This window comes from Hyaena hyaena, unplaced genomic scaffold, assembly GCF_003009895.1.
Source record: "Hyaena hyaena isolate Hyena2069 unplaced genomic scaffold, ASM300989v1 scaffold_156, whole genome shotgun sequence".
Lineage (NCBI taxonomy): Eukaryota > Metazoa > Chordata > Mammalia > Carnivora > Hyaenidae > Hyaena > Hyaena hyaena.
This window is the reverse complement of record NW_024080788.1, coordinates 142,049-158,021: the sequence shown is the minus strand read 5'-3', so window position 1 is coordinate 158,021 and position 15,973 is coordinate 142,049. Positions and strand designations below refer to the sequence as shown.

Sequence of the window (15,973 nt, the reverse complement as noted above, 5' to 3'; positions counted from 1 at the left end):
CCATGAACCGTGAGATCATGACCTGAGCCAAAGTCGGATGCTTAACCAACTGAGCCACTCAGGCGCCCCTCATTCTTGTTTCATAAAGCTATTTAGGTAATTTTACATCTGGCGGATTCCGTTATTCTGATTCTAAGATGACAAGCAGCACGGTGAGTATGTAGAATCTTACACAGTAGAAGAGATCTGCATCACATGATGCAAAGTGAGCGTGTGGAGTAGCCCAACTGTCCCTTTATTTTTTTTTATTTTTTTAATTTTTTTTTGCATTTATATCATCTTTTATTTTTTATTTATTTATTTTTTACAAATAGTTTATTGTCAAATTGGTTTCCATATAACACCCAGTGCTCATCCCCACAAGTGCCCTCCTCCGTGCCCATCTCCCCTCTCCCCCCCACATCCATCAGTCCTCAGTTTTTGTCACCATTCAAGAGTCTCTCATGGTTTGCCTCTCTCCCTTTCCCCCACCATTTCCTCCCTTCTTCTCTTTCTTGTTCCTCTGTTAAGTTCCTCCTAATCCTCCTATACGTGCAAACATATGATATTTGTCCTTCTCTGCCTGACTTATTTCGCTCAGCATAACACCCTCAAGGTCCAACTGTCCCTTTAAATAACTGGAAAAGAAGAGAGACTCCACAATTTTTCTTGAAACAACGCTGACTGAGAAAGGAATGTTCAAGCCATTTAGGAGGATGGTGCTGTTACTACTCTATTTTTGTTATTATAATTCAGCTTTCCCACAACCTCCCTGCTAGCTAAAAATATCTCAGCTCAGAACTCCTCTGCGTGGTTAGTTCCGCATTGGCATCCTCTAGTCTCAGAAAAATGCCAAACCAAATATGTTAGGTTTGGAAATAAAGTGAATGGTTTTCTTGAGGCTCTGTCTTTTTGTTTACTGCTGAGAAGTTATTGGAATACTGTAGTGGAGCAGAAAGAAAAGTCACCATGATAAAAAGGAGAACCCTTTATTAAATGAGTCTTGGCAATCCCACAAAGTGTAGCTTTTAAAGGAGGAGTCAGCGTGATCCAGCAATCAGAACGCTTACAAGAAGCTATGAAACTGGAGGTTGTGTTCTCCATTCAACAGATATCTATTGACGTGATATTGTTCTGTTGGAATATTTAAAGCTCACCTAAAGACAGACATTTCTTTACTAAACACCCCCACTGTACCATTATTAAAATGGAGAGGTGGGGTTTCTTTTTTCAGTTTTCTTTTAGGGGGGCAGGGGTTGAAATGGAGCAAGAGAGAGGCTTGTCTCCAGCCCTTCTCTGGGACTATGCCACCACATGTCAACCTTCTCCCACATACATCTGTCTTTCAGTTAACTTGCAGAGAGCAGGCCTGGGGTAGGCAGCCCTGCTCCAGTTCCCACCCTGAGACTGCAGCCTGACGTCTCTCCTCCTCAATAAGCCTTGTTTCTGGTGTCCAAGGAGATCTGCATTTCTGATCTCTTTGGTTTCTCTCCTATGTTACCAAAGTCACTTTTCATTTCAGCTTGCCTTTCTGGGGAAGATGTGGAGGTCAAGGAGATGATGACTACATGGATTCTGCAGAAAGGAACATTCCTCTGGCTAATGTGCATATCCTAGATCGTGGCATTGCTGACCACTAACAGTCACTTGGCAGTGGCAGGGATTGGGTGTGGGTAGCTCTGTTGAACAAAAAAGTTGTGGAAATCATACTAAAGTCAGATCTTAATCTCTTGAGGCTTTTCCTGAAGCTTTTCTTTGGTTATTTGAATTCATATCAGGTTGTCAGAGTTTTTGGAAATATGAAAGGAAGATTGGATTTTTTTTTCTCTTCCTTGGAAGAAAACAATCAACAGAACTTGTGATATGAGATTTGGATAGCAAATAGCACAAGGAAATGTGACAGAGCTCAACTAGGTGTATATTGCTGCACCTTTATAATCATATGGAAGAATTTTTGCATACCCAAGGATCTGCAAGTCTTAGCCTATAAAATTTATAAGGCCACTTATAGTGTGAAAGATGGGCCATTAGGTGACTTTTATAGGCAATCTGAGTCTGACAATGTGAAAATTAAAATGGCCATTCATTTAATCTGTAACAGTCTTTATTTCTAGGTACCTTTGGCATATTCCATTGACCTACTCCATGAGTTCCTATAATGTGATTCATGGATACATTCTAAAATCAAGGACAGGTAATGAACTAATTAGCCAAATAGGTGTTTCAGTTATGAAATTAAACATGTTCTTAGTTATTTGGAGGAAAGATACTATAAATAAATCTAACAATAGAAGATATATATTTGGGGAAGTATCTGTATAAGTTACTAAAAAACTCTTTAGCTAGAAAGTTTGAATTTTCTTTTCAGTGGGAATTTTTCTTGTCCTTTTAGCATTTAGAGATAGGTTTGTATTTATATCAATAAATAACGGCTTTCTATCTTATATCTCTTAATAACTACTAACTTAGCTCTTATGCCACAATGCAAAAATATGTATTAAAAAAAGCAAGTACTTCGGAACAAATTGGCCTTGGATTCAAATCCTCACTCTGTCACTTATTAGACATGTGACCTTAAAAAAATTTCTTTATGGCTGGTAGTTTACTTAATATAATTTAAAAAAAATAACTTGTGATAGCAGAGGGAGGCATTTTTAGTTGTTTGCTTGTTTGTTTGTTCCTTTTAGATAGCAGTTTCTTCTCTCATTGAAAGAAACATAGTTTCATTAGATGGTCTAGTGTATATTGGACAGCAACATATTCTGGGTTAAGTTTTATGAGTATAAATAGAACAATGTTTTCAGAATAATAAGTCTATCAACCTATAAAATAGTAAAAAAAAAATTACTTCTTCTGAGCCTCAATTTTCTCATCTTATTTTGAATGAGGATCAAGTTTCACAGAACTATTGAGGGAATATGGTAATGTTATTTCACCATGTAGTATAATGTCTCTCATATTAAAAATACATAATACAATTTTTTGAAGTTTATCTATTTTGAGAAATAGAGAACATACTCATGCAAGTTGGGGGGGGGGCAGAGAGAGAGGGAGAGAAAGAATCACAAGCCAGCTCAACACAGACCCTGGCCTGGGGTTTGAACCCCCAAACTGCGAGATCCTGACCTGAGCCAAAATCAAGAGTTGGGTGCTTAAGTAACTGAGCCATCCAGGTGCCCCATAACATAATTTTAACTTCTCTTCTTGAACACTGAAATGTGAGAGGGTTTTCATCATAATACAATGTTCAACCTGGAATCTTTATATCACCCAAAATAAGGACTGGACAAATGAATCACCTATTTACATACACATATTTCAATAACTGGTAACTAAACCCTGAGACAAAGCCACAAAAAATTCAAGTCAAATTCCAATCATGTTTATCATCTGGTTCACTGGGCCTCTTAGACCTGCATAGACTGCTTTTGAGAACACATTTAACAGTCCTTTTCCTATAAATGAACTTATTTACAAATTTAATAAGACTATAATTCACACACACACAAAACCATCCAGCAGACCGTGAAAATGAATATCATCATGACTGTTCCAAAACTTTGTCTTCCCACTGATTAATTAGTAATAGCATGAGAACTAACAGTTTTGGAGATGTTCCTGGTAAGTATGTTGATAATAAAATGGCTATGGCAATTTCTTCCTCCTAGATACTCTGGATTTATCTGAAATGACCAGTTGGTTGAAATTCAGTGTGGACTCAAATGGCTACTACATTTGTTCACTATGAGGGACATATATGTGGCCAACTCATTATACAGCTGAATCAGAACCACAAATTTCTCAGACCTAAGGACAGACTAGGTCTGATTCATGATGCATTTCAGCTGGTAAGGTAATGCAAACTTTCATCTGATTTCATAGGAAGTAACTGATTCTTAATTAAATATGCTAGATTTCAAAATCAAATATTCAGTGTTGGTCACTCATATGAGATGGATCTGAATGAAGGTCAAATACTGGGCCAAAGTCTACCTACTGATAAGGTGTTTTGACCCATTCAGTGTTTAAAAATTTAATCCAATTTTATTTATTTATTTATATGTTTGTTTCTGAGAGAGAGAGAGAAGCAGAGAGAGACAGAGACATAGAATCTGAGGCAGGCTTCAGGCTCTGAGCTGTCAGCACAGAGCCCGATGCGGGGCTCGAACTCACAAGCTGTGAGATCACGACTTGAGCTGAAGTCTGATGCTTAACCGACTTAGCTACCCAGGTGCCTCTAATTCATCATTTTAAACTGTGGGAAATTTTATATACAAATCCTGACTTCTGAAGTCTCTTTTCTAAGCGAGAAGATTTGGTAACTGTGGACCTTCATTCCCACAAAGAGGAAGGTGCAGTGGACAGATGCTGAAGCCATCCCATGATTGCCCCAAGTACCAAAGTCCCAAACTGTACACAAGTGGCCTGCTTCACTCACTTAGGGTGAACCTCTAAGTATTTAAGCTTTTGACTCCAGATTTAAAATTTGTTTATGTGAGTGACTTGTTTTCACCAAATATCTATGTAATATGTTGAACAAAAAGTATAATATAGTCTTTCCCTTTATTCTAAATGTTATATCTAGTGCACAGTCCATTCATTACTTCTCACATTGAAGAAATCATAATGAAATTGAAAGAGAAGTGAAGGAGGAATTGGCTACTTATGTTTATTCCTCTTCAGAATTTCTTAGAAAGACAAAGTATTTTCTTTCCTTTCCCATTTATCATCAGCAGAATAATACGTAGAATAAACTAGGTCATAAAATCACCAATGGGAAAAAAATTGGAGTATTGTATATTGTAAGGTTTTCCTGTTCTGAGAATTACTGTACTTAGTTTATTCAGTGTGACATATTATTTCCTTTCAGATGTTTATTTAGGTCAAATTCAGTGAGAGTAATCAGCAGGATACCTTTCAGGAGAAGTTTCTCCATACAACAGAATTTCAAATGGAGAGATTGAGAGCTGTTTCTCAGCCTCACAAGTTTTAGGAACTAGTGGTAGCAGGGCACGCTGGAGGCCAGGATTGGGGAAGACACATTTCCACATCTGAATGGATACATGGTAGATTAGATGAGAAGTAGGCTATGGCTCATTGAAAGAGGAGGTTTGTCTGCTCAAAGGAGAAACTCTGAGTAGATTGCAGAGAAGGTAGATTAAAAATTTAAGAATGGAAAGACTGAAGAATATTGACAGTTTAGCCAATGAAAGCAGTCTTTCAAGTAGTTGCCAAGTCCTCTTTGCTATTTCTAGCCCCTACATGTATAGGTTGTCTAAATTTAGCAGAAGGAACCCTATAGTTATTAATGCATCAGTGGAAAAATAATAAGATCTTGGTAGACAGGTTAATGAAGTTAATTAAGAGTACAAATTTTGGTTTACAATAGATGGGTTCAAGTACAACCTCTTTAATTATTTTTTGACCTTAGATAAACTATCTAAACTGTTGAAGCCTAAATTTTCTAGTTTTTAAAACTTCTCTGGTCTTTAAAATTCCAATTTTAAGTAATAAAATCTAATAAAAAGGGTTACTTTGAGGATTACATAAAAGAATGCCAATAAAGCACTAAGCACAGTACCTGCTCTAGCATTATTAGTATTATATATTGTGAATTGTCTCAAAGATTGTTTGTTGAATAGGAAGATGAACTGAGAACACAGAAATGTATTTCAAATAATGCAAAATTGGAAAGCAGAAGAATGTGAATTTGTGTATTATTATGTTTGCAACTACATAGAAAAAATATTAGCTAAAAAGTGGGGGTTGGGGGGGAGAGCAGGAAATATTCCAAAGTGCTATTAGTGAATGTATAGGGTAGTGAAATTATGAGTCTTCTTCCTCTCCTCTCTAATTTACAAGTGTATCATTATTTGCTTATATTAATTTTATGATAAAAGTAACTCAATATGAAAGCAATTTAAAACTCTCATAATAGGTCTAAATATTTTTACTTGTAAAAAAAATAGATTTTTTACTTACTATTTCCCCTCAGGAATATTTATCTTGTCCTTGCCTGCTTTGTCAAATACCTATTTAAGAGTTAAAAGAAGTAATCAACAAGGGTGCCTGGGTGGCTCAGTTGGTTAAGTGGTTACGTGTCTGACTTTGGCTCAGGTCATAATCTCATGGTTTGTGGGTTTGAGCCCCGTGTTGGACTCTGTGCTAACAGCTAGTTCAGAGCCTGGACCCTGCTTCAGATTCGGTGTTTCCCTCTCTCTCTGTCCCTCCCCTGCTCACGCTGTGTCTGTCTGTCTGTCTCTCTCTCAGAAATTAGTAAAACATTAAAAAAAAGTAATCAGCAATTATATTTACTTTGAAGACAGAGTTTGACCAAAGAATGAATATTTGTTTTAGTTGTTTTTTTATACTTACTAAATATAATTTAACACTTGGATCTCATCTGAGTTGAGTGGAATTAAAATGGCAACTTTAATTTCCTTACAGAAAAACTATTTTTTTTCTTTTAGTCCCACACCATAAAAAGAAAACCCAAACTTGTTCCTCAGGAATATAGTTTTATTTCACAAAAGTACCATTTGACTAAAACTTTATACCAATAAGTATATAACTGTATACTAACAAGATACAGATTTTTCCTGTTGGGCTAAAGTATACTCTTATATGTATGTTCAGTTTTTAAGCTGAACAAACATTCAAGTAACATTTTGTGCAATGATTGGTGGTGAGGAGCTAGATTTTTATTAATCAATAATTACATAAGAAGAAAAGAAGTCCTCTTAATGAATATTAAGATTAATTTTTTTAAGGGGCACCTGGGTGGTTCAGTCGGTTACGCATCTGACTTCAGCTCAGGTCATGATCCCACGGTTCATGGATTCGAGCCCTGCATTGGGCTCTGTGCTGACAGCTAGGTCAGAGCCTGGCCCTTGCTTCAGATTCTGTGTCTCCCTCTCTCTCTCTGACCCTCCCCTGCTCATGCTGTCTCTCTCAGAAATAAGCAAAACATTAAAAATTTTCTTTAAAAAAGATTAATTTTTTTAAGTTGGTAGGTATAAAAGTAAATACTGGTGTTTGTTTTAGTAAGAAACAAAGTAGGTTGTACCAAATAAGAACAACAGGATTAACCTGAAGTAAGTTTTATATTTGGTATTCTTTATAAATTGTGACCATGGAAAATTATACATAGTTTCCCTGTTGCTAATCCTCTAAGATACAGCTATACTGTACATTATGATATTACTATGTGGGAAGAAATAGTGACATTTGGTAGATTTATGTTTTAAAAAATATAGCAAAGCATAGGGTCATAGTTCATATGGTCCAGTCCTCTGTCTTCAGACAAAAATTTTGGAAATTTTTCCAGAAGTCTATTTTAAAGCAGAAGATCATTGTGCTTAAGAAGAGTCAAGTCACAGCAAAAGTTGGTTCTTCTTCATTTCCCTTTTTCTAGTTTCAGTTCCCTCTTTTTGGATAAGAATTTAAAATTTTAAAAACCCCAAGGAGGTAAGGCATTGTGTTAATGAAAAATTCAACAGAGACATTCTTTGTTCTGGAATCTGTTTCCATATCAAATTATTATGCTTAATCTGGGAGTCGGATGCTGGCATGAATAGCTTATAGACCATGTGCAGACACAAGATCTCTTAGAAACATATGCAAGAATCACTTTGCAAAAATGACGATATGATGATTTATTTCCTCTACAGAAGAAACCCTAATGTTTTGGTATTCACAATAATAGTTTTGTTGTTTGTTCTTCTCATAAAAGAAAATGTAGAGAAGGCATATAACTTTGGTTTCTAAATAAATTCTAATAAAATATGGAAATACTTGTTTTATCCTACTCAGAATAATTACTACTTCTGTTAGGCTCTAGGAAGGGCATTAAAAAAAGAAGACATACCACCTGTCCTCAAAGTTCCAAATTCACAGGGAGGAACAACTCAAATCCAAAAATTAAATAACTAGAGAATGAGATAATATGTTAAAACTTTGATATTATTTGGTACTAGATATTAATATTAGCTACTATTTCATTTATAAAGCTGTTACTGTGGGCTAGGAATTATTCTAAGTGCTCTACATGTATGAACACATTTAATCCCTTACAACAATAGAAGATACTACTATCATCTGCAGGTATCGGGAAAGCAACTGAAGAGGTTATATAATTTGCCTAAGATCAAATAGCTAGTCAGTGGTCTGGCTATAATGAACAGCTCCTGTCATTGCCCTCTATATCGCATTTGTTTTAATTTTAAGAATACTGAGAACTGTAAGATACATACAAACCACCAACACTTGTTTCGTACTTCAGTACAAGGTTGACCCTAGACAAAAACGCTTGACCTGACTCGCTATCTCCAACATGAAGTGAGCATCCCTGCACTTCTCAAAGGTCTGGAATACTTAAAATTGTTTTACCACATGATGGACAGAAGGAATATTTCAGATGTCACTGAAAACTTCAAGGTTTGTGTCACTTCCAGAAAATTCCTTAAGTAAATATATAGCATCTGGAGGATCAGTGAGACGCAGTCTGTTTGTGAGAACTCCTGGGGATTAAGCTGAGGGACCTGGCTGATTGAGCACAGTCAACACGGAATGGCTGGAAATCCCTTGTTCCTTGTCATCACCATCCTAGGAGGATCCTATCAGGATTGTGAGCAAAATATTCCTCCTAAATGTGATTTTTACCTTTTATTAGTTGATATTCCCCCCCACCCCCGATAGTAAATTAAATCATATTTTAAAGGAAAGTTTCTTTAAACATGGTAAGTGGGGCCCTGAAATAGAGAAGAAAAGTACAAAGATAAGTTCTTTTGTGTTTGGGGAAGATTCATGCAGACAGTTTAGAGTTGACCCCATTTGGTGGGTAGGAGCTGTATGATTACTAAATTTAGCCTCTCTCTAAATCATCCTCTGCTTTCTGCAGCGTTACCTTCTCCGATATTTTAAGCCAGAGATTGACACACAAAGCTGGAGCAACGAGGGCTCAGCCTGGGACAGGCTGCTTGGCTGGACCATCATAAAACAGGCCTGTTACCTGAACCACACTCCCCGCATCCAGAAGGCAACTGAACTCTTCTCTCAGTGGATGGAATTCAGTGGAAAATTAAGGTAAATCTAGACATCTGTCCTGTTCTTTTTTCCTTTCACTTTGATGCAAAAGTCTTTGATCAAGCAAGACATTAGATCTAAAACCTTTCAGTGACGACAAGGGAGTAAAAGCCATGCTGGGAATTACATACCAGTGTTTCATGCTCCCAGATAGCAAGTGCTCAATAGATTTTGTGGGAAGTAAGGTTTAGGTCCTTGTAGAGGGAGAGCTAAAAAGCATTGGCATGGTAACAGAAAGATAGCCAGAGGATAGAAACAGGGGGGTGCCCAAGCTCCAAAAGTAATGTCTTTTAAAGATAAAAAGCAATGTGAAATGTACATGCAGTCAAAACACCAGTGATCATTTGTTAAAACTTGTTTTCTTAAAAAAGAGGAGGATACCTTTAAAATAAATATATATTTACTTCTTCATTAATCAATACCACAGACCGAATTTTGACCTCAAATCTCATCTTTGATGGGAAACTGATGATTTGGTCCATCAAAAGTGTGTATATGATGGCAAAAAGGATTGCGGTGGTTATAATAATCAGAAAGATGCCCAGTGGTCATATGGATTATGTTGCCATTAAGTTTAGCAGTTTGCAACCCATAGATACTAACAGATGCCACAGTCTTTTCAGTGTAAACTTTGATTTATGTCCAATACAAGATTTTATAGTGTTACTGTTAAAACTGTCACTCTAGAGTTGGACGTTTTGAGAAATCAAATTGGTATGTGAATTAAGGAAAATTCATTCCTTAAAATTGAAGAAAAATGTCATTATTTTAAAAATGCTGTTCCATTTTTCCTGTGCCAGACTGCTGATAGGCTATCATAATTTCTCTCCATATACCTAAATCTCAGAGCTTTTTGAAATCCTATCTTGAATTCTCCTTTTTAAAAACATTAATTCCAGTTTTCTTCTTTTAGTACTTTTCTGGTCATTGTGATTAAAATAAAAATTCAGTTTTAGGAAAAAGGATCTGTTAGCTCTGTTTTTCTTTTCTTTTTGTTCATGTTTGAATGGGTTGTATGAGTGAGGCTAAAATGTAAACATCCTGCTGTCATATAACATAATGAGATATTATTCCATCTCTATACTTGTTAGAAGAGGGATGATCTTACCTGCAGTAACTCACCTATGGGTTAGATATGATAGCTCAACATGTTTAATCTGATGCAATACTTATGAAAATTTTGTGGGTAAAGCTCATTTATGCTTGTAATCAATAATACATAATTAAATATTATAGGTTTTGTTCCCCTAAACGTCAAAACTGCTAGTATTAAACCATAATGAAGAATTTTCTTACATAAATTGATTATTTCATTCATGTATTGAAAATATAATTCTTTGCAGGTTACCTGTGAGCCCGCACTGTTTGTAGGTACCAAGAATAAAGTCGTGAGCAAACAATGATGTGTCCTACCCTCAAGAAACTTACAATGTATTTCTTATCAATTTTCATACATTTGTATAGTAAATATGCTAAAATCAAAACAATGTAGTATAAATTTAATTGCCTAATCTTTGTTTTGTGATTCAACTGGTACTTGGGATATTTAAGCATATATAGTGGAAATAACACAACATTAGACTCATAGGTTTAAATATCATCTTCAAAATGGCTTATTATATCACCTTGCACAAGTTGCTTAACCTTTCAAAGCTTTATTTCCACTTTTCAAAAATCAGGATAATAATCTCACTAGGTAGCTTTGACAGTTAAATATGATGTACAGAGAGTAGTACAATTCCTACCATATGGTCACTTCATGATAAATGCAAATTTCCTGCTCCATTCCTACTTCTCTGTTGTGTTTTTTCTAAGCTATCAAAATGAATACCAGTTATTATTGATCTACCAATATTTGGAATTAAAAATCATAAACCAAATTAGAATCAAAACTAGTTAATATTCTACAGAGCAATAAAACCCCAAAATTGTGGTTTCTTCTTTATGTGGACAGAAAATAATTTTATTGTATCTTATCAGTTTACAATTTATAAAATGACTGAACCTAATCAATTGTGCTAAATTACAGTTTTCTAGACCCAGAAAATCAGATGACTTTCAGGTCATTTTGTTAGAAAATAGTCTTAATGTGGGACTTAAAGCAGCAAGTAATCATATTTTTTTAAAAAGATCACATAACACTAATACAGATTATTCAAATCTAGAATTCTGTATAAACCACTGCTTTTATATGTCAGAAATCATCTCTTGTATTTATTGATTCCATAAAGTTTCTATTTTCATCTCTGAGTTAAAATTTTATGATTATTCTCCTTGCTAATATTTTATAATCAGTAGAAAAAACCCACAAATAATTTGGAAAGTAAAGTTACATAAAATAGTTTTATAAAAGTTTGACAGAAAAAATGGTTTAACACATTAGGTAAAAAATAACTCAGAGGTGAATCTGTTACAGCAATTTAAAATTGTAATAAGAAAAAAAGAGTTTTTTGTTTCATAGGACTTTTTTTTCACTTATGTTCTTATTACAGCATTTCAACAGATGTTTTAAAGATCGTATATTCTGTGGGTGCTCAAACAACAGTAGAATGGAATTACCTTTTAGAGCAATATGTCAATTTCAGATGCTGAAAAAAACAAAATTCTGTATGCATTGCCAACCAGCAAACAACAGGAAAAGTTAATGAAGTAAGTGCACTAATTTAACTAAATTGTTAAAAAGTAAACTGGTAAAAATTCAATGAAGTCACTAAAATATTGGCCACTAACTTCAAAGGCATAAAACAACTGATTTAGGATTTGATTTGCTTTGACTTTACTTCCCAAAATATATTGGCAAAATGCAAATAGTGAAAACAGATATTCCCTAGTTATTAATCAGGTGACTGATACTAGACAAATGACTAAGTTTTACTTTTAAAACCTTGGAGAAAAATTACCACAAAATTACATTCTTGTATGTGAGATGTTGTACAAGATGCTAATTAAAGTTCTTTGAGGGGTGCCTGGGTGGCTCAGTTGGTTAAACGTCTGACTTTGGCTCAGGTCATGATCTCACAGTTCGTAAGTTCGAGCCCTGGTCAGGCTCTGTGCTGACAGCTCAGAGCCTAGAGCCTGCTTTGAATTCTGTGTCTCCCTCTCTCTCTGCCCCTCTGCCCCTCCCCCACTCACGCTCTAACTCTCTCTCTTTCTCAAAAACAAACATTAAAAAAATGTTTTTTAATTTAAAATTCTTTGAAATAATAAGTGAATAAAATTACTACCAGAAAAAAATTAAGATTCCTGCTGGGACATTAAAAATGTTAGTCAGTAAAGAATTTATTACTGTTTTGGTAAATTATCATTTTATCCTGAATCTTTTTCGTCTATTCTCTTAATACATCGGTAGCCTGAGTTAATTTCCATTACATAACACATACTATGAGAAGTCAAATGGTCTTTAGTTCTTCAGATTAATTGAACTAAGAATGGGCAGAAAAGTCATCAAGACACAGGAGTTGGTACCTCTTCTTCGTGCAATCTCCAGAAATCCAAAGTGACAGCAATTAGCCTGGAATTTTTTAAGAGAAAATTGGACCCATCTCCTTAAAAAGTTGGTATTCATTTATATCCAATGCGTGTTCTTCCACCTAGATGGCTCAGTCACCTGAAATCAAGTATAATGATGTGACCCCCAAAACATATGAATGATCCTATTTGTTCCCAAATAGTTTGATGAACTCTGTTAGTTTGAAAACTAAATAGTCCAAATTACTCTGTCAAGGTGTGAGGGAGAGGAATGAGAAGTGAATGGGAAATTGATTTCTCTCACTGAGCTCAGGCAAAGGAGAATTGCTGGGAGCACGTGTGAGCTAAGTCCAGTCATCAGCACCCTCATCACCCTCCTCCTAGCTTTCTCACCAGCTCTGAAGAACCCATATATAGTGAAGTGAAGTCATATATAGTGCATCAAATACATTTGACTTGCTTTGTTAATCCAGTTTGTTCTAGAGGGAAATTTCAGGAATTTTGATGAGAGCTAATACCCACTCTCAGTTCCCCTGTGGAAATGGCACAGTGGTGAGCTTAGAAGTGCTGAAAGAAATCTGATTGGAAGTGTTTGGGGAGCCTCCCTACAAAACTCGATTGGCTCTGAGTCTTACCTGGCATTTCAACTTTTGGGAGAATCAGAGCTCATTCCAGGATGCTCCTGGGCCTAAAATATCCCCCCAGAAGGAACCAATAATGACTCAACTTCATTGGAAGGCACAGGATGGCTTTGCTTCCTCTCACAACAACCCCTGCTAAAGCTCTCAGCCATTCCTCATCCAAATCTGTAATGTCACTTACAAACTATATGGAAAATACCGTGACTCCAAGAGCTGTGTGGTTTGCTCTGTTCATCTTAGTGTCAGTTTATGTATTTGATTCTGGTGACCTCAGTTTCTCTTCCCTCTTATTTGTCAGCCATGAAGGACTCAGAGTCCTCTATAAAGCCTTGTATAAGCAAAAAGAGCATTTTCTCCCCTCTCCCAGGTCTTTAAGGGATTGATACTCACATGGGACCAAAGGAAAACTGCTTTTAATATACGTGTGTGTGTGTGTGTGTGTGTGTGTGTGTGTGTTTCCTTAAAAACTCTACAGGAATCATTGGTTGGGTTGTTTGCATGACTGTCAGTTCCCTCCTGAAATGATCAGACTTTTCCTGCAATGCCATGGATTTCCTTTGTCACTAGAGATGACCCTCCTGCCTAACCATGTGCACAGCCTAGAGTGCACTCATTTCTGGGATGTATCTGTGCTCTGGTTTTCAGCATGAATCCCTTTGACTTATGGTACAGATTCTCCATATAAGACACCAGGGTGAAGGATACAGTCTGTGGCTGCAAATGCAGTTCTACAAAATAACATTGCCCCCCAAATACAGTGTATCAATGTATTTCCAAAATGGGATGGGGAAGTGTGCAAGACAATAGTACATTAGAGTTCAAGAAGAGTATATTACTACATATACTAGTTTTTATGTTATTAAATTTTCTTTTTAACCTGCAACATTATACATGCATATAATTCATAAATAAAAATGTGTATATTGATAAGTTCTTGGACAAAAAGTCTTTACCAATAGAGTACATAATAAAAAAATATAGACAATGCTACTCTCAACATAAAGATAAATTTAAACATAAACATTGCTCAATAAGCTAGTCACAGTTCCTAAAAAAGTCTTTATCTACATTTTTATCTTGTGCCAAATTTGTTATGTTTCATAGCTTTGGGATTTTACTGGATAAATAAGTTGTTCCTATGGTAATTAATAGTATATATTATAATGTACAAACATACAGTCATGAATGCCACATATTTTAAAAACATATGACATAATAAACATAAGGCTGATATTTCTATTAAATTTGTGGGTTTCTTTTTTATCTTCAGATAAAAAGATATCTCATTTTCCACGAGAATGATCATCTCTGGCACAATATCTCACTTTTCTTCCAAGGATGAGTTACAAGAGGTTTGTGATTCTTTACTGCTAACAATTTAAAAATAAATGTTAAGGGGTGCCTAGGTGGCTCATTCAGTTAAGTGTTGAACTCTGATTTCAGTCTAGGTCATGTCTCACAGTCACAAAGTTGTGACTTTGGTTTGTGGGTTCAAGCCTTGCATTGGGCTCTGTGCTGACAGCACAGAGTTTCGTTGAGGTTCTCTCTCCATCTCTCTCTCTACTCTTCCACAACTCATGTGCATACTTTTTCTCTCTCTCAAAATAAATAAACTTAAAAAAAATAAAAATAAATGTCCAAGTTATAAAACTTAGTACAAACTTATATGTAATCTGGTTTAAAGCTCTCATTTTATTAAAAGAAAATAAGTGGTTTGTTCAATGTCACATAGCAAGTAAATGGAAGGGACAGGTCTAGAACTTCTTAAAATACAGGTGTTTATAGCATTCAAAATAAAAATTACCCTTGAGACATGAGTCCTTGCATATTATATCATCAAGTGACTATGTTGAAGTTTGGAAGAATACTTAAAGGTCTTTTAACAAAACTACTGTTAGTGGCAATTCTACTTTTTTTAAAGCATTGTAATGTTTTACATCTTTCCAAAATAAATCTTGAATTATTTATCCTTTAAAGAAACTTAGAATTCTAGAACTTAAGTCCTGGCTCACAACTTGCTCTAAGACTTGATTTGATTGCTTATAAGATGAGGCTTTATCTGGGTGGCTCAGTCAGATAAATGTCCGACTTTGACTCAGGTCATAATCTCATGGTTCATGGGTTTGAGCTCCGCATCGGGTTCTGTACCTCCCTCTCTCTCTGACCCTCCCCTACTCATGCTGTCTCTCTCTCTCTCTCTCAGAAATAAATAAAACATTAAAAAATTCAAAAAAAATAAGATGGGGCTTTATCATTCCCGTCTTACATTATCTATTTGAAGACAAAGTGAGATAATAATTATACACAAAAAGAGAAGAAGAAAAGAACCCATTTAGAGGTTGGCAGAGAAATTATTATTTTGATGTTTGTGTATTGTATAATTTGCAAACAGTTTCAAAACTTTTTGCAAGAGCAAGTGTTTTATGGACTGTGTCAGTAATTTTTTTTCTTGGTTATTTTCAGGTGAAACTATTCTTTGAATCTCTTAAGGCCCAAGGATTACATCTGGATATTTTTCAAATTATTCTGGAAGCCATATTCAAAAATATTGAGTGGGAGATGAATCTTTCCACTCTGAGGACTTTGGCTACTGATTAGTATTTAAGTAGTCAGTAGAAAGAGCACATCAGATGTGGGCATGAAGTCAGTAAAGCTTAAGCCAAAGTCCTGGATATTTTGTCTAAACCAGTAAGAAGCCTCAACAAATGAACGAGCACAGCTGCCTGCTCTCAGCTGTTCTTTCTAGATGAAAGATGTATGATGTTGAAGTAGCAGAAGGCCAGTTCAGTAGCCTATTTAAA

The 15,973-nt window shown here is 35.5% G+C and overlaps 1 protein-coding gene across 1 annotated transcript in view; it reads left to right on the top strand.

The window, feature by feature from the left end:
- ERAP2 (endoplasmic reticulum aminopeptidase 2) overlaps positions 1-15,770 on the top strand; it is a gene marked incomplete at its 5' end in the record, with an annotated part of 38,096 nt that extends 22,326 nt beyond the window's left edge. Inside the window, 12 exon segments of the mRNA XM_039239353.1 lie at positions 97-156; positions 1,502-1,583; positions 2,094-2,173; positions 3,648-3,715; positions 3,717-3,827; positions 8,278-8,415; positions 8,879-9,063; positions 11,556-11,636; positions 11,638-11,712; positions 12,476-12,616; positions 14,443-14,524; positions 15,636-15,770. Coding sequence (XP_039095284.1) covers positions 97-156; positions 1,502-1,583; positions 2,094-2,173; positions 3,648-3,715; positions 3,717-3,827; positions 8,278-8,415; positions 8,879-9,063; positions 11,556-11,636; positions 11,638-11,712; positions 12,476-12,616; positions 14,443-14,524; positions 15,636-15,770 — 1,238 coding nt within the window.
- Positions 15,771-15,973: the final 203 nt, after the last annotated feature.